This window comes from Pezoporus flaviventris, unplaced genomic scaffold, assembly GCF_033815535.1.
Source record: "Pezoporus flaviventris isolate CSIRO_AGI_PZ_B2104156 unplaced genomic scaffold, CSIRO_AGI_Pfla_v1 ptg000096l, whole genome shotgun sequence".
NCBI classification, from domain to species: domain Eukaryota; kingdom Metazoa; phylum Chordata; class Aves; order Psittaciformes; family Psittacidae; genus Pezoporus; species Pezoporus flaviventris.
Window position 1 is genome coordinate 3,609,466 of NW_026892644.1, and position 25,357 is coordinate 3,634,822.

The 25,357-nt window shown below is 43.0% G+C and overlaps 1 protein-coding gene across 1 annotated transcript in view; it reads left to right on the plus strand.

Annotated features, from left to right (window-relative positions):
* CCND2 (cyclin D2) overlaps positions 1 to 24,846 on the plus strand; it is a 36,420-nt gene extending 11,574 nt beyond the window's left edge. Inside the window, exons 4-5 of the mRNA XM_061476341.1 lie at positions 4,155 to 4,285; positions 20,616 to 24,846. Coding sequence (XP_061332325.1) covers positions 4,155 to 4,285; positions 20,616 to 20,771 — 287 coding nt within the window. The 3' untranslated portion in view covers positions 20,772 to 24,846. The remainder of the gene's footprint in view (positions 1 to 4,154; positions 4,286 to 20,615) is intronic.
* Positions 24,847 to 25,357: the final 511 nt, after the last annotated feature.

The window sequence follows — 25,357 nt, forward strand, 5'->3', positions numbered from 1 at the left end:
GTCAGAGCCATGTCTTAAGTACTGGCTCTGAGTGCCCGCTAACCAAGGTTGCACGTAGGTCCAAAAGAAGCTCATAGCCTCGCTTCAGGTGTGCAGTAGAAAGTGCTTTTTGTAAAATTCCCTGTGTAGTACAGGGGTCATCATCTGCAACAAGAATTTAAAGTAAAAGCATATGTTTCAGCTCCACATATCTAGGTCCTCTCTCCCCTTCTTTTATTTTAGAATGTTTTTTTTTTTTTTTTAACACAAGGGCAAGCTTTTGACTTAATTCTGGGGAGGCAGCTTTACCTGGGTGAGAATGGCAGGATTTGGATTGCTGTCACAAGGGAAACAGAGATAGAGGCTTATAATTGAAAATAACACATAAAAAGCTTGTTTTGAATTTCTTGATGGAATGTACAGGGCTCAGAAGGGGGTTCTGCATCCCCTCAGATACAGTACTTAATATTTACGCTTTTCATTGCACCTTGACAAACATTTCACGTAGTTATTGCTTTGCTTGAATATGGAAATATGTTAATTATGGCCTTTATTCCACTGCCTGCTCTTTTCCTCAGCCTTTTCTATTCAACCCTCTAGGTGGCCCAGCACAATGTGGCTTCTTTTCTTTCAATGAGCTCTTTCCACACTAATAGGGTCCAGGGTGATGTGGAGAACCATGTGCACAAAATCGGTGCACCACCCCCCATCCCTTTGTGGGCATGTCAGGTTAAATTCATATCAGCAGGAGGGTCACTGCCATGATTTTCAATAGCACGAGATGAGGTGATGACTTCAGACAATGGTGCCACACTCTCCAGTTGGAGACACTTGCCTCACCAGTTGCAGTAGTTAATTAATATGCTAAAAATAGAAGCCAGTGATACAAATCGCTGCCTGTTGTACAACAAAGACTAGGCATGTGTAGCTTTGATAGCCAAGTTTATGGTGCTTGTTATGGAGGGAAGTTAGTTTAGAGCTAGAGGCAATGTAAGACTTTCTGGATGCTGAGCTTTAGTCACTCTGGGCCTCTGGCCATTCGCTCGCTGTCTCATTTGCATTATGAATGACATTAAGGGAACTAACAAGGTTATTGGGCATAGAAATGTTCGCATGTGACCCCACGTGGAAGCAGACCTACAGCAGTGCTAGTTGGCAGGGGCACTGTGGCTCTTTATTCAGCTTCCTAGGAAGACGGTGTCTGGGAGTAGATATAAAATCAACCACGAGAAAACCAGCATTGGGATAATGTGAAGGTCTTGGTGCAAGACCCTAGGAGGCAAGGATGTTCAGAGGGCAGGCAGGAGATGTGTCCTTCACTCAGTCTGGTGTGCCTGGCCGGTCTTGAGCATTGAGTGCAAGACACAGGAGCTCCCTGTTGCTCACCACCAGCTAGCTGCTGTTCTCTGGAGGCTCAGTGACCATGCATGAGGCTGTGGGTCCATCCAGGCCTCCAAGTGGGTCCCTTTCTCCCTGCTGCTGGCTCACATGGTGGGGTGGCAGATGGTGGGTTTTGATTCTTGGGCACTGCATCATAACTTCCATAGGGACTGTCCAAACATCAGCAGAGTTTGAGAGGTTTCACATCATCTTTTTACTGTATTTTTCTGAAACTTGAGACAAGGAGGGATAAGTTACGGAAAGTCCATAGTCCTTATGCCACCCATATTTCCCATGCATAACTAGGAAATGGTTTGGTGAGTCCAAAGATTAAATGCACAAGTCACTTCTCAACTTAGGACCACGTTGACGAAGTGCAGCCTCATTCGCATCAAATGCAGGCACAAGGAATTCGTAAACCCAAGCAAATGCAGCGTATACAAGAGGAGAAACAGACCTATGGAGATGAAGTCTTAACTTATCTCTTTTCTAAAGAAATCAGTGAGATTGCTGATGAGTCCCTCTGTGTAGATGAGGGCAGATTTTGGGGGTGCAAGGTCTCTTCTATAAATGTTCAAACATTATTAAATACTGTGGACGTCTGTTATTTGCTCTGTGGACCAGGAGGAGACTCTGAACAGTCATGCAAGCACATGTATTTGCAACCTTTATAAAATTATCTCATTATTGGAGTCCTTCAGCCATTTCTGCCCTTCATATTGGACTTTGCAAACTGGTAGCTCAACAGTCACACTTCTTCCATGGAGCCACTAGCTACAAGATCAACCCATAGGAACAAGCTATTACAACAATCACCCAGTGTCAAGTCCTGGGGCCCCTGTCAGTAGAAATGGGTAAGAAGAGAGGCAAAATTGCATAAAAATAGGGCTGTTTCAAGGAGTTAAAATTCTTCTGTATTTATGGCCTGCTCTCGAGGTCTGGCCCAATGATAAGTGCAACCACAACCTGAGGCGCTGGAGATAGGATGGGCTCTGGGGGGAGTGCATGTACTATGTGTCAGGTAACCTTACCTGTTTTCCTTGGTCATCCTTTTACAGTCTCAGTGGGGCTAGCCATTCCATACATGTCTATAAATCCACATGAGGTAAATGTAAAAGTGATTTTGATCATGAACGTGCAATTCCTGTTACCTCAACGTGTGCTGAGATCACACATCAGGGCTGTTCTGCACTGGTAAGTAGGAGTCGGGGGTCTCCTGTTGACTCATTAGTGGGGATAATAGAACTTAATTTTCAAGATCATCAGCTTACCTATATACAGTGGGTTCTTACTATTACAGTAGTGCATATTTACTATGTTTATAATATATGCAGTCCATATTTATTGTTTCAGTCCGTGGAAATTTGCTCATGCAGAAGTGTTTGTCAGAGTGTGATGTCTCTGGAGCTCTCCTGGTAGGAAGCAGCGTGCAGTGGTGGGCTTGTAGGTGGTCACCTCCTGGTGGCTTTATGAGACAGATAAACCTATGTCAGGGTTTCAGCTCTTCCTTTCCTCTCCCTGCTTCTAACACCCCACCTTCCAGTCCCTCTGGATGAGTGTTATGACTTGAGTCATAACCTAACATACCTTAGTGCTTCATTCCTCGTGGGTCCCAGGGACACGTTCCAGTCTGGAGAAGAGCATGCTGTCTCCACAGCTGTTGAAGTACCTGCCAGCTCAGAGTCCGGGAGACCGAGAACAACTGTCCATGTGTCTAAAACTTCAGCAGACATCAACAGGGTTACAGTTTGTACTAGCTGGACAGAGGGGATTTGGTACCTGCCCTTAACAGAAGGGCAGTTTTCTGTAACAATATGTTTCTATAAATAGACTGAATATTGATTATGGTTTATTTCATGTGAAGTATTACTTGGATTTCCTCTTCCTTCTCCAGTCCCCACAGCTGAAAGCTGGTAGAGAAGGGTTTGTTAATGAGTTATTGTTGAACCAAAGAAATTAAATAACAGATCTTCATTTTAGGAAGATACCAGTAACCTAGAAGATCTCCTGGAAATGCTGTTTAGTAAGACATGACAATAAACTAGTGCCTATGGTAGTATCATAAACCATAAATTTGTCTTATGAAGGTCACAAGAACATTGCGTTTTATTTTCATTTCTCTCGTGATCGCCATAGATCACAGATGTGTGAGAGGAAGTTTTGAAATGTATTTTCAACTTGTTTGTTAAGAAAGAGTACTAATGATAAATGTGATCTTTGTTTTTTCTTGTATTGTATAGCTGCAGGCTGTAAGTGTTCTCACTTCCTAATTGCAAAGGTGGCAAAGATGAACCGTTAATTAAAACCTCTTTCCTGGACAGGTCTTTAAATGCTCAAGTTAATTAAGTCTTTAAAAATGGACGTGACTAAAAATCTCAGTTTGGTCTTTTGTAATAGCTTATTCCAGTTAGTTTTCCAGTTATACAGAGAGCTCTAATGTGACTGAGACCCAAATTTCTGACATAAATAGCAGAAAGCCTCCTTCTTCTTTTTCCTTTTCTTTAAAATGAAGGAAAGACTATTAAAAATTGTCCAGGTTTATTTTATGCATCAGTGAGAATAAAAGACTGAACTGCATTTCCATTTTAATTTGCAGATCTGTTACCCTTCCTTTGACTGCTTGTGATGAGCAGTGTGACTAATGAGCTCCACCGGACCAGAAAGAGTGGCACTTTCCCCTTTCTTCTACTTCCCTGGGTTTTATTCTTGGGTGTGGTTTTTTATGTTGCTTGCCTCTGATGTTTTGCAGCTTTTCTGGTCTGGGCTTGGCCTAATTCCCAGATCTGTTCTTGCAGATTTTAACTTTGCCATGTACCCACCGTCAATGATAGCAACTGGAAGTGTGGGGGCAGCCATCTGTGGCCTTCAGCTTGATGACGGGGACAGCCTCACGGACCTCCTGGCCAAGATCACAAACACGGATGTGGTGAGTGTCCCACATTCCTCTTCTTTTACTTCTAAGGGTGCAGTGGAGAGCCAGGCCATCAAATCCAGCCTGATCCTGAAAGACCAGTGGAGAGAAGAAGAGGGTGCTCCCGGAGCAAGCAGTTTGCAGGAGTGGACTCAGCACTGTGTTTGCAGTGCTTTGAATGTCCAAAGCTCCTTGGCCTCCTGGGATCAATTTTCATTCATGCTTTGTTTAGCAGCTTGGTGGGGAGAGCCTGCTCTGCCCACCCTTGACTAATGGTCTGGCATGCTGTCTGGGGGAGCTGCCTTGGATTCTGCCTCAGGCAATGGGGCGAGCCTGATGACAGTGTGCCCTGGGGCATAAGGCAGACCAGTATGTTTGCTAGTCCTGTGTTTGCAACCCTCTTCTGGTCTTGAGTTAGCATATAAAAATCCTTGGTAGAAGGAGGTGAACAACGAACTAATCCTCCAGCACTGGCACAGTTTGAGGCAGGGGCAACCCAGGCTGTCTGCTGTTTTGTCTGTAACTTCAGTAAGTTTGCCCCATGAAGGCCATTTGTGGCTTGTCAGAAAATCCCATCATCAGTAGGAGATGTGAATCTGATGGCACTTCAGTGGTGCTCAAACTCACTCAAAATTTAGCTTTCTGGTCTGGGCTGAGCTTCCTGTGGAGAAATGAAAAAAAACTAACCCTGAGAGCTCTGCATGGCAGTCTTGCCAGAAAGCTGGGAGGACTGAAAGGAGCACACTTGGGGTGGTGCCTCTCCTGCTGCCCCCTGTATTGGTGAGGCACTGCAGGGAACCTATGCTCCTGCAAACCTGAAGTGCTTGGTCTGTGTAGAAACACGAGTTTCATCTCTTGGGAAGCTGACGTATTTTGCCATCATAAAATTCAAAAGGAAAGAAAATGAGTGAGGCTTTCTGAAATGCAGGCCACTAATAAGATGATGCTTTTTTGACCATAGAAGTATCAGTTTCCAATGTGTCGTCTTTAATATGTCCCAGCTATAAAACTTTTTCTTGCTTTTACTGTGCAGAATAAATACACTGTCCAATTATTAGATCCATCATAACATTGTCAAGAGAAGGTCTGGGGTTTTTCCAGCTATAGAAATTACAGCCTGATGGACCAACTTGGTAGCTAGCAGGACAAGGATTATGCTGAGAGCAAGGGAGTGACAGCATGGGGTGAGGAACAGGGGCACAAATAGCTGTTATGGCGGCCGGGCATGGACAGAGAGGCTTGAAGCGAATAATTGCGAAGTTCAGGGGAAGCTTTCACTTTGTAATTTCACTCGTCTTAAATTTCTACTGCTGTGAAACACATCACTACCCACAGAAATCCCTAGGTAGTTATTTGGAAGTCCTTTATGAGGATAGAAGCAAGTGGTGCTCAGGTACCCCCAAAACCCAAACTTAGAGCAGCTACCCTCAGCAGAGCTTATCACTGTTCCTGTGCTGTCTGATTAGTGGTGTAGTCTTTCCATCACCAGACCATTTTTCCCGTATCAGTGAGTTCCAGATAAACTACTGATACTGTTTCCACAGTACTTTAGCACTTCTCAGACGGGAGAGTCCTTGCTGGTGTATTTGTATTTGTGGCGTTTGGTTGGTTTTGATCATTGAGTAGCTGGGTTCTGTCCTTCTGGAGATGCCAGGGAGTTGTTCATGGTGGTTCTTCATCTCCTGTAAGAGTTTCCCTGTGCAGTCACAAGGATCTTTCCCTCCTTGCTCTTTTTCAGCATGGACAAGAAGTTTGAGTAGCAGTGACAGCATGGTGCTAATGATGCTTAGCTCTTAGGTGAGAGTAAGCAAACTCAACAGATGGGCTATGTCATTGGGACCTTATGTGATACTTAGCTGTGCCTTGAGTCCCTGGTCACATTTCCTTCCCTCCTCCATCGTTTTCGCCAGCAAAAAAAGATTTTGAGCATCCCTTTCTGATGCAATCCTTGCTGTAGTAATCTGTTCCTTAAGCACTTTTCACTTGGGTTACAGTAGTTCCTATTGTACGGGGTCACGTTCAGAATGTCATTCAAGGCCAGATCCAGCTGCTCGCTTGCACAGCCACTCTTCATGGTAGGAATTACACCCATGGGTTTTCTTACTGCACTTCTCCATGTGTTTCTGGAAGCTGGCTGGTGCCTTGCTGCCTCACATGTGAAGCTCTGCTTGAATCAGGATCCCAGTTGTCTGTTCCCATGCTCAGTCTGCGTACTGGGAATGTTTGTGAAGGCTTGTAGGACAGAAGAAAAGTCACAGTAGGGTGTCTTTCTGGTGGAATTTTCTTCCTCCTTGGTATGGTAGAGCCATGCTTTGACTTTCCAAGCATGTTGCGAGCATATTGCACATGGTGACATTTGAGGAAGGAATACATGGCTAATTTTGCTGTCTTGGGAATTTTTCTGAATTCTCTGTATTTGATACTTACTGCTAAAATCTTGAAGCTTATATTCTTTATCATAAGAGATATTGAAGCTTTCTCAGGCATCCCAATGCCTTTTAATGTAAGGCCATTTTACAGTGTACTGCAGATTGGACAGACTTTCTCTCTTACGCTGATTTTTTCTATCCTGATTGTTTCAGTCTGAAAGAAAATACCTGCCAAAACAGCTTAATAGTTCTTAAGTCATTAGAAGAAAGGAGAAAAAAAGATGCTATTTTTTACATTGAAAATTTCTTCATGCCTTTTCTTTGAAATTTAGCAGATGGGTTTTTGTCAGAAATGTGCTTTTTGCCACCCTAATGTAAAACTTCCCAGATCTGACTGAGCCTTTAGAAAAAAACTAGAATATCACTCTTTCCAAATAACAAAGAACTCTACGTTTTACTGGTCACATCTCTCCAGGAGTCTGTCGGCACTGGATAGAAACAAGCCTTCTTCTCTTTGCTCCTGGTGTCAGCCCACAGACTGAAGAGGAGAGTTTCCCAAGTCAGAGCACACTCAGGACAAAAGAAGTTTCTGGATAATGTAATTGCTAAAAATTTGAGGTCTTTGCAAAAGTTAGAGGTGCTGTCATTTTTTCAGGCTGTTTCTGTTGTGGCAGAGCTGGCCTGAATTCAGGGTCTGTCTCCTGCAAGCTTTGAGGTCTCGGACCAATCAGAGGTGGCCAGAATTTTTAACTTGGGCAAAATAGCGTATTTTTCATTAGCCAGCTATTGGGAATGGGAGAAATATTTTGGTAGAAACTTTCTCTGTGACATTTTCATTTGAAAAAATGCAAAAGGGCCCAGGACTGGAAGCTTCCACGTATTAAAGCTTGAGAGAGAGATAAGCAACTGTAAACAGGGTCTTGGAGGAGTATGGGATAGTCTTAGCAATAGATAGTACTATCAGCCTTATCTGTAAAAGGTATTATTGGAACAAATGTACTGGCTAGGTTGTGTAAATTAGCCCGAGGCTGTGTTAATGATGAGTTAAGACTAATGTAATATATTTTACTGGGGGGGGGGGACGGGGACGGGGACGGGACGGGACACTTAAAGTTGAATTAACAGCTTTAGTTCTCTCACTTCCTAATTTCTGATGCCTGAGAGCTGTTCCTGCAATGACACAATTAATTCAACATCACTCTGTGAATGGTTTTGTTTTCAGAGGGGATGTTAGGGAGAGGAAGGAGTGAGAGCTCCTGTGCTTCAGGGGCATCACATGATGGAAAAGCAAGGGAACTCACAGAAATCACAGTTCTGCAGAGGAAGAACTTCTGTCTGTCCACCCACCCCCTGCCGTGCCACTGGTAACCCACAGGAAGCAACAGAGAGCTGGGGGAGAGTCCTTCCCAACTGGAGGGTCTTCTTTTTCTTTTGGTGTGTGTGATTGCTTAGCATAGAAGCAGATGATGGGACTTTCTCATTGGCTTTCTAAAGAATGTCACTGTTGGAGGTGAAGCATGAAAAATCTCGGCTTCAAAGATGCAAGCATATGAAACTAAAGAATGATAATGAAATCCTGATGCAACATAAGTGCAGTGAGCTTTTCTGAACTTGTACTGTTTGATGCTAACAATTTGAGGGTGCTATCTGTTTGCTAGGAAATAGCCACAGAAACCATGAGTCTGAAATTGATGAGTATTTGAGATCTACACTGGTGTAACTAAGACTGGAGTTTGGCATTTAGTGCTATAATATTTTTAGTGAATGTTTCATTAAGAATTAGACCAAAAATATGTTACTAATAAACAGCAGTTAATTTAGAACCCAGCTGTTGGGTAAGCAAACAACCAACACAAGAGTGTTTCTTTCAGAAATACATCGGTGTCAGCTATCCTATGTGAATCCAAAGCAGTGCTTCAGACAGTACATGGCATCCAGTCAGTGTAGTTCTAGGGATAACAGCTATTTCTGATAAACTGTGCCCTGGGCCATTTGATGAAGGTTGAATCACAGTCTGAAGAGACAGTGACAAGAAGGCCATGCAAACCTCAGTTTCATTACTCCTTCCATCTACCAAAATAAACACATCTCAAAATAAAATACAAAATAAAAACATCTACCAAAATAAACAGCTCCCCTTGGAGAAGCTGAGATGCTCAGCAGCCTTATGGGTAGTGAAAGCCCTGCATGGTGTATCTGAATGACTTTTCTGATCATTATTGTCCCAAAGAGTCGTTAAGAGCTAGTCTCACACAACTTCACACAGCTCTGATGGATGGGGGATTGCATGTTTTGATATGTTTTGCTGCCAGAGAGTGGGAATATTTCCTTTGTGTTGCTTGAAGAGGAGAAGCCAGTGGGCAAAGAGTTAACAGACTACTCACAGGAACCTGCTGAGCTCCCTGTGAATCTCTTGGTGGGTCATTGAATGGAAAAATAAAAAACTCAGGAAGTCAGGAATTTCCATAGCATCCCAGACAAGCCCTCCAGTTCATTCAGTATCCTGTCCCTCATGGAGCCAGATGCTTCAGGAGGATACAAGCATCCCCGCCGTGTACAATTATGGGATGTAAGGAAGGATAGCTGAATGGGTAGGGCACAATTAAAGAACTTGTAATCAATATTCTGCTTTGCCACAGATGTGTTTTGGGCAAATCTGTCTCCTCCCTTCCTGGAAGTGCAGCCAGTGTTCAGTGTATCTCTAGCCGTGCGTCTGGAAACCCCCTCTCTAGCTATGCCTGTGAGTGTTCTCATAAATCATGTGATGGGTAAGCATGCCCTGGCTTGGTTACTGCTCGCATCTCCCTTGAGTCTGTTCTGTGCCCTTCCATTTTCTGGTACCCCAGATCTCCTCCTGGAGGGGAAGTACTTTAAGATTTCTGAGGAGCTCAAGAAAGTACTGCTGGAGTAGATAGATAAGGTCTTTACCTGTTACAAAGCACCTTGGACCAGAATTTTGTAGGATAAAGTAAGTAAAAATCAGGCACACAACTTTTATCTACTTAATCTTATCTTGAGCAGAAGGTTACGTTAGGTGATATTCAGAAGTCCCTTCCCACCCCTTTCTATGAGGCTGAATGCACTGAAACATAGAAACTGTTACATCATTTAAAATATGTGGTCAGGCTTCCATCATTGACAAAAGCCGGTAAGGTTAGATCCCAGATTAAGCTGGATAGCGGCTGTTTGTGTAATGAACTCTGTGTCACCATAGCTGCCAGAAGGGCTGGCCAGGTTCATTTGTGTGGTAGTCAGAGCTATATGTGCATGTCAGATGCATCTTCTTCCTAGAGCCCAGCTCTCAAGGTTGCATATAGATGACAAAAGGAGTTGTCCTCCCCAGTGTGAACAGGAGGGGCAAGGTTTTCAGGCAGACCTAATGCGTAGCTTTGTATTCAGGCACAAGTCCTTTTTGAACATGTGTTTCCAGATGGGAATTGGTGTGTATTGAGTAGTTTTGAAAATCCAAAGAATATTTAAGGGCCTGAGGTAGAAAGAAAAAAGGAACCAAGCTTTTCATAAAGTCTTGTCGAAACAGCTGGATCTGAGCCCTTGCAAATGTAGAGTCAGGCTGTTCTGAAGACTCGGATCCATAATAAATGGAATATAAAATATCTCCACCTAAATATGTGACATACGTCAGTGCTGGGATTATTTCTCCCCCCATGTTTCTGTTGAGCTGCAGCATAAAATCATGGAAATCTGTCTTGAATGGATACCATTTGAACATTGTCCCTACAGCACATACACCATTTATCCCCCTCCTTTGTAGTGTTTAGGGCCTGTGGTTTTGGAACCAAGTAACAGGACTCGCTGTATCTTATCCTGCTTTACTTGTTGCAGACTGCATTTTGTATGCAAGGAAACAACAGGCAAAATAGCCTCCAAAAGAAAGGAAGAATGAGATAGTTTCCTAAGTTGTCTTTGCCTGAGTTGGCAGCTGCTCTGATTCATTCAGCTTTTTGTTCCCCAGTGAGTGCTGTGCGTGTGTAGCAACAATGGGGTGATGCAGTTACACCGCGGGCTCATGGCGGAGTTCCGTCACATCCATTCATAAATACAGCCTGGGCTGGCGCACTGAGGAAGCCAGGCCCCCAAGGAACCGGCTCCACAGCCCAGGCGCTGCTGCCAGAGCCACTTATGGCCCGGCACTGCTCTGGTCAGAGACTTGCCCTCAATATCCGCCGGGGATTCCTTGCTTGGCTCATCGGGCTTTTTACAATGCAGCGGGATTATCACAGTTTTTATCAAATCCCCCTTTTCAATGAATGATCTCAGCATCTCTTACATCAGGGTAAATTCACAGCTTTTCACAGTTGCTAAGTATACCTGTTAGAGATAATCAGCTTGAAATGTAGATGATATGGTTTAGTGGTGGTCTTGGCAGTCCTGGGGTAATGGTTGGACTTAATGATCTTAAAGGTCTTTTCCAACTGAGTTGATTCTGTGAGTCTGTGAAATCCCAAGTCACGTTAAGCAGGGAGTATGATTTCAAGCATGGCATCTGCCCCTGGATCACCCTACCAGTGTTTTGGCTTCACTCTCACTTTTTCCAGTTCTGAAAACATTGTTCTCTCCTGTTGCTATGAGAAATACCCATGCGAGCAACAGGAAACCAACAAACTGACTGTTGAAGCAAACAGTGGAACTGAATCTAAGAAGTACACAGTTGAAAGTGCTTAAAAGACAAAAAAAAAAAAGAAGTGCAGAGAAAAATGTGCCATCCTTCAGATGCTTAGTGTTAGTGATCTTACATATTGCATTAGAACAGTAATGCAGCAATAGCAAGTGGAGAAATTCTGGCATAGATAAGATTTTTTTGTTTGTTTTTTTAAAGTGAGATGTCCTTGCTAGTCTCCATGAAATGCCCTTTGGAACAGCCAGTTACTATTTTTTGTACTTGTAGATGGAAAAAGAGACATAGACACTTATCTGTAATAGATGCTCTTTGTTGCAGTAGCAAAAATAGACATTTAGGAGGGAAAATACTTCTTTTCTTAAACTGCGTCCATTAGATGTGAGATCACTGAGATCCGGTAAATGTAGTAAATGGGCATGATATTCCCACAGCAGCTTTTCAGGCTCTCGTTTTGGAGAATGTCGGCGAGCTAAAGGCCAGCACTCGGCACATGAAGGCCCCGCTTTGGGAAGGAATCCCTGTTTATGTCAACAATGAAGCATGTGCTTTGGAGAGGTTTGAATTGGGGCTTAAATGTGAACTAGTGGAGGAATCCTGCCGCCTTTTGTGTTTAGGAGTACAGATGACACGTTCCATGCTGGAATTTATGTAAATCCTGACTCTTTAATGCATGTCTGATTGCTGCTTCCTTAGATTATCCAAGCAATGCATACATGACGGGGGGAACAGTATTGTCACTTCACATATCTCCAGCATCCTTTCTATTTATCATACCAGGTCCCACACCTAAAAAAAAGAGTCCTTCTCTGATTTCCGTTTTGCAGTTTTAAGAAAGAGGAAGAGATCAGGGGCGTTAACAGATACATGTGAAGTAATTAAATATATACATGGAAAACCAACCACCCTTTAATACAAAAGTGCCAGAAAGCTCATGCAGCTTTGCCAGCTTTGGGACTCTAAGCACTCAGCAAAGAACCTAGGGTTTGGATCCAGGCTCCTAAATCTGATCAGCGCAGGAAATGCAGGAGCATCAAGAGGTATCTGGTTGAGTTATAGCTCATTATTTTGTATTGTTTGCATATATATGTTATATATAACAACAGCCCTACTGTTACTCTTCTGCTGGTTGTAAAGGAGAGTAAGGTTGTGGCTTTTGGCTGCCCTTGAGAAATGACCCACTTGGTCACTGAGCAGGATTGTTCTCAGCCTTGAAATTGCAAAGGGTTTCATGACAAGGATGCTGGAGAGGGACTCTTCATCAAAGACTGGACTAATAGGACAAGGGGTGATGGGTTCAGACTTAAACAGGGGAAGTTCAGGTTAGGTAACAGGAAGGAGTTCTTTACTGTGAGAATGGTGAGGCGCTGAAACAGGTTGCCCAAAGAAGTGGTGAATGCTCCATCCCTGGCATTTTTCAAGGCCAGGTTGGACAGAGCCTTGGCTGACATGGTCTAGGGTGAAGTGTCCCTGCCCATGGCAGGGGGGCTGGAACTAGATGATCTTAAGGTCCTTTCCAACCTCTACAGTTCTGTGATTCTATGATTCTGCCTTGCCATTGGCTTGAGCTTGGCACAGCTTGGGCTGGGGTGGCAATGGCATTCATGCCAATCCCTGCCAACTTTCTTTGAGTTACCAGGCTGAGTTCTTAGCAGCTGGATGTCTGCTTATCCCATGTAGGGATCTGAGATACAGTGTTGCCTCCCTTCAGGTTTTTCTCTATGGTCTGATCAAAGCTGTTTAGCTGTCTAGGCTTTAACTGGTGGTAGCCCTATTTATTCTGTGGTTGCTGATGTACAACGCCTCGCCATAAAGCTAAGATCTTGTCAAGGGCTAAGTGATACTTAAATGAAACAGAACTAAAATGAAACCTTGTTAACTGTAGTGTTGCGGTCATTTGTTTCTTCTTAAATACAGCCATAATGCCTTTTCTCTGGGCACTGGTATACCCAAATGAGTGCCATCTTGGATGGGCAAAAGCTGGGTAGCTGCAAGGCTCAGACCAGTTCCCATGTATGCAGATGTTTCCCTAAATATAGTTTTGATAAACAAAAAAAGATTAGGAAGCTTGCTGGGGTAAGCTGTATTGCTTCTTCTCCCAGGCAAGACCAAAACTGAGATGCAAAAGGGGAATCTAAAAATCACAACATAAAAAGTGCTGTGGAGGAGGATAAAGCTAAGTTCATTGCTTCTGCACACCATGTCTCCCTGCCTGCCAGAGTCAGTGAGTGCTGAAGCTCTGGTGGTCGCTGCCACAAGGACCACAGGGTCTGTCAGAGCTGGGTGTTACATGACCACTATGGATACAGGGGTGTGCTCTCATTTAGTGGCCCTGCTTGGCTGTGAAATTAATCTGGTGGTTTAAATCTGGTTTAGAGCAGTTGTCATGGTGAGAGTAATTGCAATAAATAACAGAGCTGCAGTCCCCTTATGGTCACAGAAACTCTGGATTGATTGGATTGATTCAAAATGGAGACGGAGATAAAGGATGCGTGGCTGAAATGATTTACGTTCTTGTGACAGCCCTCCACTGTCAGCATTGGAAAGGAGTGATCTTTTTCTTTGTGCAGAAGGTGGTGTCCTGCTACTCACTTACTGCAGGATCTGATGCAGAGACCATTGTCATCCCAAAGATACCATCTATCAGCTTCACTTTAAATGGGGTGTGAGGGAAAACCTGAAAATGGCTAGAGTAAGTCTGTGGCAGAAACTCAAGCCAAGTTACTAGTATTGTGAACATCAATTTGAAACTGGAAGCTGGGGGGCATTATATATTATAGAGCATATATTAGAGGGCATATATATTATAGAGGTGTTGAAAAGTTCAAGAAAATGTATTATATAGGTATCCTGTTCTGCAGGACCTCTCCTAGTGGTTGTGCATTGTATCAAGATTGTCATGAATGAAAATTGAAATCCTCAATTATTATTGACTTGAATAAGTACATCCTGCTGATTCCTCCTTCCAGTCATTTTTACTGCCAGCATTCCTATCACAGCCATGAGGGTATTCCTCATTGGACACAGAAAAGCATTTCTTCTCCTTCAAATTCATTTCGAATGTGCTAGTGTAATCACCCAGGATGAGAAAGTTTCACCAAAAAAAAACAACAAAAAAGAAACCCAAAAGTTCATAAAAATTATTGCCTTTTTAGTTCTGTACATGCTGAAGTAAAAATAAAACTATGGAATGGAAAGTACCTGAACTATTCTAATCATTAAAACTACTAGACCATATAGAAGAATGGGGAAGTTGATCCATGTGACACACACTTAAAAACCTTCGTTATAAAAGCAACAAAGAGAGCCCTACAGTATTCTGGAGGAATGGCCCAGTCCCTGTTATTGCAAAATCCGAGCCTCTTACTTCAGTGGGTTCTTTCAAGGAAAATTTGCTGCATAGTGGAATTCATAAGTTTTATATGGTTTTTTAGAGCTTTAATTTTCTCTTGTCAGTACTGTCTGGAGGTTGCAAAAAGTCCTCCAGTAAACTATACAGACATGCAGCAAAACCACATGAAGCCTGAAGGGGATAAAAACACTGCGTCGTGCAAAGGCCAGGCTGCTTGTCCTGAGAGGTTTTTTGTATTTTTTTGTTGTGTCACTTAACTTTGGATTGACAGAAAGTTCCTGTGAAGCAAACTGAACTCCCCATCCCTGAAGGTATTTAAAAGATGTGTAGATGTGGCACTTAGGGGCATGGTTTAATGGTGGTCTTGGTAGTGCTGGGTTAACGATTGGCCTCTATGATCGTAAAGGTCTTTTCCAACCCAAATGATTCTGTGATTCGATGAAACAGAAGTGGTAGCCCTATCTACAAAATAAGCCACTTGCTGTATCACACGATAACAGTTGGGATGATAAGATACTCAAAATGAACTAATTTTTTTTTCCTTTCACCCATGCTGTGACCATCCAGACAGTGTACTTCATGGGCCCTAGAGTTAGTTGCTTGCTAAGACAGTGATTCAAGTACACAGCAAATGCGGGTTTATGATTTCTCGTAGAAGAGTACAAGCACTTTGCTTACGTGTCACATTGGCCACATGTAAGCTCCTTCTGCTAATTCCAGTTTATTAAAAAAAGCCATTGACAGGTTTAGTTGGCATCTCATCTGGCATAAGGCACGTTCCTGAAATCTGTCCACAGCACTCTGACACTGTGCTGTGCCAGGGATCTTCTGTTGTCCCACAGCTACCATGGTGAGTAAAAACCCACCGTGTGACCTGAATACCATGGCAGAAGCGGTGGTGTGGGCCTGTGCATGATCTCCAGCAAATGAGGCTGGCTGATGGGGTAGTGACAGAGCCAGGATTAACCACTGCACAGCCGCAGGCACAGGTGATGAGTTTGTTGTATCCCTGTCATCAGTACTGGAGAGTTTAGGCTGAATCTGCTGGTGTGTTCAGTTCGTTTTGCTGCCCGTCTGAGATTTAGTCATGAATCTGGCATTAGGTTTTTCCCCCTTAGTAGATTTTGGTAGTAGAACTTGACAATCTGAAAAACAAGTTTCACCATTTTTGGTTTGTGCTGGCCAGGCAATTTCAGCTCCTGCGTAGATAGTTCATAGGCAAGATTAATTAAATAGAATGTATTACTCAGATTAATAACCCCCTGATTTTTAGTATTCACATAGCAGCACTTTTTTGGGAAGTTTTCACGCTGAATGCAATATGCTGCTCATTTTACCACAGTGGTTTTTATTTTAAAGAATTCAGCAGTATATTATTTAAAGTTCAAAAAGTAAGTGTGGACCAGAGCTAACACGTGACAGAAAAAAAACATCAGTAGCCTGTGGATCCCCATACAAAATAAAATATGTGAAAAGTGTGAGAGTTCTAGTCTGGACCCCTTCATTTGTTTTCTGTACAAAATGAAGACGTCAGAGATTACCCGTTTCTCTATAGGATTACCCAGAGATTTTACCCTCATCATACAGGCAGTGAAGCATCATATTGACCATCAGAAGTTTGTATAATAAAAGTGTAAATGATCATGTATCAGGGTGTTTAGAAACAGACAGAGTTGGCTCCAACTGCTCAAGCTTTGCGTTCCACGTGTCACCACCCTTCCTTCCCCGAGGCTGGCTGCAAGGAAATTGCCTCATTAAGCTCTGCAGTCTGAAGCTGCCTGTAAAAAAATCTGGCTTCTTCTCAGAAGGACATACTAGTTTGAAATTGTGCACCACTGTGCTTTAAAAGAAGAGTCTTATCCCCCACAGCAAAAAGTGCATTACAAAGGTAGTCTGTTACAAGTTTCCAAATTGGTGCCCCAGCACTTTCTTCCATTTGAAAATGCCTTGACCCTTGAAGTGGCTTGTTGCCATTGCCCTCTCCCAGACATGTGAATGATTACAATGCATCTAAAACCTGCCCAAGCTAATAATGGGGGATTTTCTTGATGTGAGCTTTTGCCGGATAGGTGTTGTGGGAGAAAGGCTGAGGAATTGGTCTCACTCCCATCATTAAAAAAGCAATTCCAGTATTAGGAAATCGCTGAGCTCCCAATAGTGTAAGAGCAAGCTTCAGCTATTAAAAACAAGTAAAAAATTCCCAAACCCAGTGTTTACCCAGTTAAACAAAAGTATCTATTCTTACCTTAAAAAAAAAAAAAAAAAAAAGCTTTGCCAGCAGCAGCAGGAAGGTGGTGTTCAGACAGAGAAGCCCTTCTCCTTACCTTTTGCTAAAAGGAAAGGAAGAACCTCATGAGGTTTTTGCTTATCCGTCCTGGATCTCATCAGCAGAAGATCCACCATGCTCACATTTTATTGCCTCTTCAAAGGCATTTGCCTCTGTGTCTCCCTGCTGAGGCTTCCGGCTCCACTTCCAATGAGCTAAATGCTAAAGCTTCCCTTCTCTCCAGGAATGGGAGTCTAGCAGGGATTGCAGGCAGGGACAGGCAGCTCTGGGAGGCCTGGGTTTAAGTGCACCCTCCTCCATCAAAATCCTGCTGTGATGAAGCCAGTGTGTGAACAGTGTGTTTGGTAATGGTGGTTTTTTGACGAACCTCCTCCTGGCAGCTCAGGAGGAGCTGTGCAGTGACCAGGCATATGAAGACCAGTGTTTTCCAACACAGCCTTTCTGCTTTTTCTCTGGAGTGATAATTTATTACACCAACAGTGTATGCATCGCACTGAGCTGACTTGGCGTTTTAGGTGCTGTGTAATTCTGAGTTACAGAGTTATTCGCTGACTGCACATGGGTGTGGTTATGCACCAGCTGTGGCAATGCAGTGGTGGTGGCCACGAGATATCTCTGATCTTCTGAGAGCATCATCCTTGCTCACAGAGCATCAGGATGAATGATGGGATTGACAGAAATCAGGGCATGACCTGGAGATGACTACAAAGGGCTTGGGCTGATCTCTGCACTACATCTGATGTAAGAGTCATTCCAGTGCACAGGCAAGGACTGGTGCAACCAAGAGCAGGTTGCAGCACTCCCTTGCTGTATTGAGGGTTGCACTAGTGCCTACTGTAGCTCAGCAGCAGAGTGCAGTGCTCTGTGAGACAAGGAGCCTACAGCCAGTCACATGATTCAGTGTTCAGTGCTACCCAGGCCATCTTAAACAAATCATCCATGTCCCAGCTTCTTTTGACATTATTCTTCATTTCTATTCTGACTCTGCACCCATAGCATGGCATGTACATACCATTTTTCCTCTAATCTCTTTTCCAGAGGAGGGAAACATAGGTGCCTGGACTGGCAAGGAACTCCTCCCATTCACCCCTTCAAGGACCCTCCTGTGCTCAGCCAGGCTTAGATGCAAACAGGGATGGTGGTTGCCTTCCTCCAAAGCACAGGCCCCTCAATTGTAAGGGCTCTGAATGAATGCAGTATGTAGTTTTCTGCGACATGGATCTTCAATGATCTTGGGCTGCATTTCTTGAGGATATCCAGCGGTATCTGATCCCCCACCATGTGCCTTGCCAAATTCTAATTAATCTTCTCCAGAAAATACAGACATTGGAAACTATGGCTAATGTTGGTAAAATCACCTGCTTTTCTTAACCCTTTCCTTGGACACAGCAGCACGTTTTTTGTTGTGGTTTCTCCCCTTCCATAAAAAGTGAGCCTGAGGCAGAGAGCAAAGTGTGGGAAAGTTTAGCTCCAGTGACTGAGACTTGGGAAAGCTGCTAGCAGTGAGAAGCACTGCTTACACTGGAGCTGTGTTGGGGTAGGTACAGTACGGCTGCAAGCCAGTTAACTTGACCACAAATGCTTTTTCAGGGACAGTCCCACAGCTCTTCAGACAAAGGGTGAACATGGGGAAGACTTGGTCTGGCCACAGTATTGCAGCAGAGGTTTTTCATGTTGTACTCTGCTTCATTGTGGTGTTACTCATCAGGCTGATGGAACAAACTTATGACTCAGATTGTACACAAGTAGCTCAGATCGCTCATTTTGATGACAACTCACTCTGGCTTTAGCTGGTGTCATCCACATCACTGAATATTTTTGTCTGTGATACAACTGGCTCTCACCTCATCCATGTCCTTTTTCCTGGGACAGTTTGAAAAGCCATAACTCACAGCCTGTTGTTGGCAGATACACCTTCAGAGAAAGGTTGGGATGCTTCATTATATTAAGCAGGGAAGTTTCACAAGGAGAGGACATGATTTTGCAGCTAGCAGCTGCTAGATAGTAGCCAAGAAAAATAGGTGAGCCACTATGGTTAATTGTGACCATTATGAACGCAAATGTTGTCAGCATTTACCAGATACTCTGCATCTGACGTGTTCTCCCAGTCTGGCTAGGATGATAAATTAAACCTCCATACATGAATATTTCAAACTTGCTTCAATAACCTGGTATTGTGTAGAGAGAGTGTTGGTCAGAGCTCAGCTCCCCAGTGCTGCAATCATATCCCATAATGGGTTCCTGGACTGACAAGTGCTCATGGAACCCCGTGGAGGTCAGTGCCCAGCTCGTTGTCTTCAGCTACCCTGCCTGAAAGTGGGAATGGTGATACCAGGTGTCACCACCCCTGTCAGATGCTGCCACAACTCTAGTTAAAGTATTCTGATGCAAAACTCTGCTACTAAAACCTGCATTTTCTCACTGCCTGAAGCCTTTGTGAGAGACTCAGCTCTTAGGCAGACTGAGGCATCAGTGGGTTTACAATACTGGTACCTTTTTCAGTGTTGTGGAAAGGCAGCTTTTAGGAGAAAATCCACATTTATTGTAGGATCCACCCACCTTACTCAGTGCCTTACTCAGTTATATTCTCACAGTCCCAAAACACTGCAGGTAATTGGCATTGTGTTTGTACAGTTATGGCTTGGGTTTTGTTTTTTGGTTTCTGCTATAACCAACTGTTTGCCAATGTTTTCTCACACTTGTTTTTCTTTTTTTTTAAATAAGCATATTATCAAGAATGCAGAACATCCCATAACACTTAACACTTGTCTTCTTCATCGCTGTGTCTGGTTTAAATGTATTGGATACTTTGCATTTCTTTGTTTCTACTTCATGTTTTATCATAGGACTCCTACAGGGTTCCAAAATCTGTGTTGCTATGCTGTATGCTATTCTTTCTCCAAGTGTTATGTAGTATAATTTGTAATGTAGTGGTCTCAGAGGCTTGGTTGCATGTTTTTGGCTTACATGTTTTTCATAGAATGGTCAGGGTTGGAAAGAACCTTAAGATCATCTAGTCCTAACCCCCCTGCCATAGGCAGGGATGCCTCACACTAGACCATGTCATCCAGGGCTCTGTATCACCTGGCCTTGAATACTGCCAGGGATGAAGCATTCACCACTTCTTTGGGCAGCCTGTTCCAGTGCCTCACCACCCTCACAGGGAAGAACTTCTTCCTTATGTCTAACCTGAACTTTCCCTTTTTAACCTGTAACCCATTACCCCTTGTCCTATCACTACAGTCACTGATGAAGAGTCCCTCTCCAGCATACGTACAAGCCCCCTTCAGATACTGCAAGGCTGCTGTGAGGTCTCCACGCAGCCTTCTCTTCTCCAGGCTGAACAACCCAAACTTTCTCAGCCTGTCTTCATACGGGAGGTGCTCCAGTCCCCTGATCATCCTCATGGCCTCCTCCAGACTTGCTCCAACAGCTCCATGTCCTTCTTATGTTGAGGGCACCAGAACTGCATACAGTGCTCCAAGTGGGGTCTTACGAGAGTAGAGGAGGAGAATCACCTCCCCTGACCTGTTGGTCACACTCCTTTTGATGCAGCCCAAGACACAGTTGGTTTCTGGGCTACGAGTGCACACTGAAGCCGGGTCATGTTCAGTTTCCTGTTGACCAGCACCCTCGAGTCCTTCTTCACAGGGCTGCGTTGTCCACTATCTGATGTTGTCCATTTGCTTTCTACTCTCTAGGACTGCCTTAAAGCTTGTCAAGAACAGATCGAAGCGGTGCTAGTAAACAATCTTAGTCAAGTCCGGCAGCAGCAACAGCAAAGCAATCCTTCTAAGACGGTGGATGAACTGGACCAGGCCAGCACTCCCACAGATGTGAGAGACATCAACCTGTGAGGACATCGGCACAGAAAGTCACGCTTGCTCCCCCAGCCCTTTTATTTTTGTTATTATTTTTAGAGTGATTTTTTTTTTAATCTGCTCCCACGTAGAACGTATTTAAAGCTGTTTTAGGTAAAAAAAAAGAAAAAAAAATACAAAAACTGAATAATGAAAAGAAAAAAAAAGCATTTGGTGCCTGTGATGTTCTACAGAAGGGAATCCCACAATATATTTGGTAATTGCTATTTGATTATGTATCAGTGATATTAAATGCTTATAAAAGCATACAAAGTAGCTAGATAAATGTAAGCCTGCATTTGTGGGAACAAAGTAGAGTATACTTGTCTGTGTATTATGACCTAGTGCATACACCCCTTTTTTAGATTTAAGAAAGGAATCGTGTGTGCGATTTTATGGCTTGACTAGATTGCAAAGCAATAGAATAAGGGGTTTAGGGCAAAGTGGGAAAAGATCCCTGAAGCAATTGAACCATTTTGAATGCAGAAGAGATTTGCTGATCTGTCACCTCTGTTATTAGTCAGAAGTGTTTGTTGGATCTCTGTATGTTAGTTTTGTTTACTCTTGCTGTCTGTGGTAGCTGCTACCTAAGAAAGAAGATGCTTTATTTTGCCAGCCGGAAGAGCAGGTGGTTTTTTGTTGTTGTTGTTGGGTTTTGTTTATTTTTCTTGGGGTTTTTTTTCAACTTCCCCCTCTCCCCTCTTGACTTTTTCTACTTTTCCTTCAGAAATGGCTCATTTTAAACACAGCAGCATCTTTGGCATAAGGGCAATTCCGATTACCCAACTGTGGTCCAAGCCAAAGTTACAGAGTGTTCGCATTAGGTGGGGGAATGCACCAATTCAGTCAGACCACCTCCAACCTTTGGATTGCAAGATGCAGTGGGTCATCTGTGAAAAGCATTATATTCCTTTACAGTGCTAATGCTTCACATCAATGTTAACTTGTGGCAGCTCCTTAGCTTGGCCGTAAAGATATTTAAATGATGCTCTATCCATCTTCATATTTAACATAACCTCACTGTGTTAAAGAAGATGAGATTCGGTTTGATCCCTCTGCCAGCTACCCACCTTCCCCCATTGACCCGCACACGCTTTCAGCATTTCGTTAACTTTATTGATCCATAGTGAGGGTTTTTGTAAACCATTTTGTTCAAAAAGCACTTTGAAAATTGTTCCTAAGGGATTAAATGAGATGGTTTATGATGATTTTGCCAAGGAAAAAAAAAAACACCAAAAAAGAAAGAAAAAAAGAGAAAAAAGAATGAAAAACGAAAGAAAAAAAGAAAAGTCACAAAAGCAAAGCATATAGCTTTTTATAGTCAATATTTTTCAGTATCTGGTGTACTTGGTTAGTTGCGGTGTTGCTGGAAATGCCAGCACCTGCTTCCGATGACATTCCTGTCATGACATTCCGGATAAGAGCCTGACGATTTGTATTGTTCACTGTCACAGAAGGATCTTAATACCACCTGCATGCTTATCTATGGACAACGAAAGAAAATTGCTGGTGCAAAAGACATGAGTGGTAAACACCAAGGTGTGCGACTTGGAGTTTGATTACAAAGGTGTATTCAGCGTACTTGAATTTATTTTTCTGCTCCATCTGTAACGAAGAGTCATTTAGATGGAAAGGAGTTGGAGCAACTTGGTTTTCTTTTTTTTTTCTTTTCCTTTTTTTTTTTTTTTTTGCACAGTTGTATTAACAGTTTGCAAATATTCAGTATGAAGCTGTTGGTTGAAAAGTTAATGTTTGCATTTTTAAGACAAAAATCCAGAAAGAACATGCTACTTCGAAGAATATTATATGAATGGACTCAGCCGTATTTGGCTAGATGAGGGTAGAAAATGGAGTAAGATTCTAAGGTTTTGTTGGGTTGTTTTTTGGTTGTTTTTTTTGTTTGTTTGTTTTTTTGGGGGGGTTTGGTTTCATTTTGGGTTTGTTTTTTTTTGCGCTGCTAAGAAGCTATGATTTGTTTCATTCTTATTCACATTAACAGTACTTAGCTGTATTGTTTCACTGAGTGTGCTGCTATTTTATAAACATTTTTATAATATATTATTTTACTGCTTAAATTTCAAATCCTGAAGTAGATGGTTAAGTGGAGATATGATGAGTTCTTTGATTTACTGGAAATGCCCTGTACAGTCTGTTTGTTTTCTTTTTTTTTTCTAATAGCGTGTTCATGATCTTTTTTTTTATTTTTTCCTTCTCTCTTTCTTTTTTTTTTTTTTTTTTTTTAATATTTCTTCCCTTCCTTCCTGGTCACATCCTGCAAAGATGGTATACTTACCTCAGGTTTACTGGACAAAACAGAAATGGTTCCCATTTTCACAATACCTCACAACACGACAGTTTGGTTTTGTCCCGGGGCCCACGCTCTGGCCACTCCAGGGAGGGGTTTGCAGGCAGCCGGGGCCCTGGCTCCCTTTTGGTCTTCTTTGGTATCCTTTTCATGGTGGAAAAAATGCACTGACTTTGACTCTCCACTGATGGCTTCACCAGAGCAGATCCATGTTTCCCAACACTGGTGGTGGGGACAGCCTTGTTCTCACCGCCATCACTTCCCACCTTCATGTTCCACGTTGGGAGCAGTTGAAGTTCTGCAGCACTCTCTCTTCTGGAGGACAGAAAAATAGCTAATTTTGTGGAAGTAGGACTTGGAAGCTGCACACACCATGTATGTGACAGATCAGCTCATTCCCTGACAGCTCTCCTACGGTAGCAAATGGGGCTTCACAGGGAGGTGTGCCAAAGGGTCCCCAGACGGTGGAATGACTTCTCTATGCACTGGGGCTGTAGTGCTGCTGCCTGCAGCAGCCACAGATACCATGTCCATCATGTTAGCATGGTTTGTTCCACTCTGTGCTGTAGGTGCAAGTAATACTTAAGGTGCCTGCCCCTGCTCTTCATCCCACTTCCTGCAGTGCCCCAGTGCCATGTGGGAATCTCCTCTTGCATTATCCCTCTGGGGCTCCGCAGTGCTGCCAGGAATGGGGGTGAGGTCTGCCACCAAGGTCCGCTCCTTGCACAGTGGTTGGAGGTGGAAGTTGTGCTGGAACAGAGCCCCAGTCCCTTGTAGGGACCTGGTGGGTCTCTGTGGATCACCACCAGGGCTAAGAGTGCATTCGGAAGATCTAACAGCCTGGTTATACTGAGAAGCGAACTGTATCTGAAGTCTGGAAAACGTACAACTTGACCATTTTCACATTGGTGATCTAAGTAGAAACACTGCGTAGTGCTCCTGCTTAGCAGGTGGAAAAAAAATGCGTATATACTATTATTGCAAATTAGGTGTGAGACTGTTCTGCCTGTATTGGAGAAATCATAAACCTTCCTATTGATTAATTCAAAAAACAATGATGCTGATTATACCTTCACAAATACCAAAAGGACTGGCACAGTTACTAACAGCATTTCTCTCCCACATTCCTACTGATGGTACTTTGATGATCTTCCCCTCCCTCCCATTACTGCAGCGTAGGAGCACCTCGTAAGATATTTATTTATATCCCCAGTGTGCTTGTGAAAAGAGAAAAATGTATTAATCCCAGTTCAGTGTCAATGATTTGTGCTGGAATAATCGGAGGGCTCTCAGTTACTCACCAAACCACCTGGCCACTGGATTTTTTCCACTATGTTCCTTACCATGTTCTCATGTACCTCAGAAATCACTCTCAGTTGCACAGTTCTGTTCTCAAAGTTTTGTTTTTTGATTTTTTTTTTTTGTTTTTTTTTTCTTCATTGAGTGTGATGCCATATCAAGTCAACGTTACTCTCACAATGTGCTCTTTAAGAGGTGTGGATGTTTATATGGTCAGGGGATGCTAGAAAGTGCAGTAGTAGACATGATCAGTGTAAACAAAAGTATTTAGAAAGTACGCGAGGTTGTTTTCGATGGATAAGACTCTGATACAGTGTAGTCTCGATTACCTTTTAAAAGGTCTTCTTTGTTCAGTGTTGTCATTTTTATTAATAACCTGTTGTTTTGACTAGTTTAAAGATGGTTCTAAGAAAAGTGTTTTGGCGGGATTAGGTATGCAGTATGGACAATAAACTCACCTTGACCTAAGTTTGTCTGTCTTGGTTTTATTCATTCAGTGTGAAGATGGTGCAAAAGAAGATGGGATTCTAAAGTCCCTGATCTAGATAGATGATGTTAGCAGGCGTATAAAACGTGAACTCTTGAATGTTGCAGTCTCAGAAACAGTTTTGCTCTAAAACATAGCTCATTGCCTGCTGGATAGGAAAACCCTGGCATGTTTCTTCAGTGAAATGACCCCATGAGATTCAAGGAGAACAAAATCCTAAAAATGGTAAATTGCTGGATTAAAACAGTTTGTGGAAATTAAACTGAGCTGGTGGAAAAGTCCTCGTAAGTACATGGAGTGCACGTTTTTGCCACTAATTGAAATACTATTGAAATCTCCAGTCAGTTACTTGTGTTTAAATGCTACTCCAAGAAAAAAAGAACATTTGTTTTTCTTTCTATGAGCTTTGGGCAAACTGTGAATAAAGAGAGGGCTTTGTGGTGAAGCCAGCAGGAAGAGCTGAGCCTCCAGGTGCAGAGGCTCCTTTCTCAG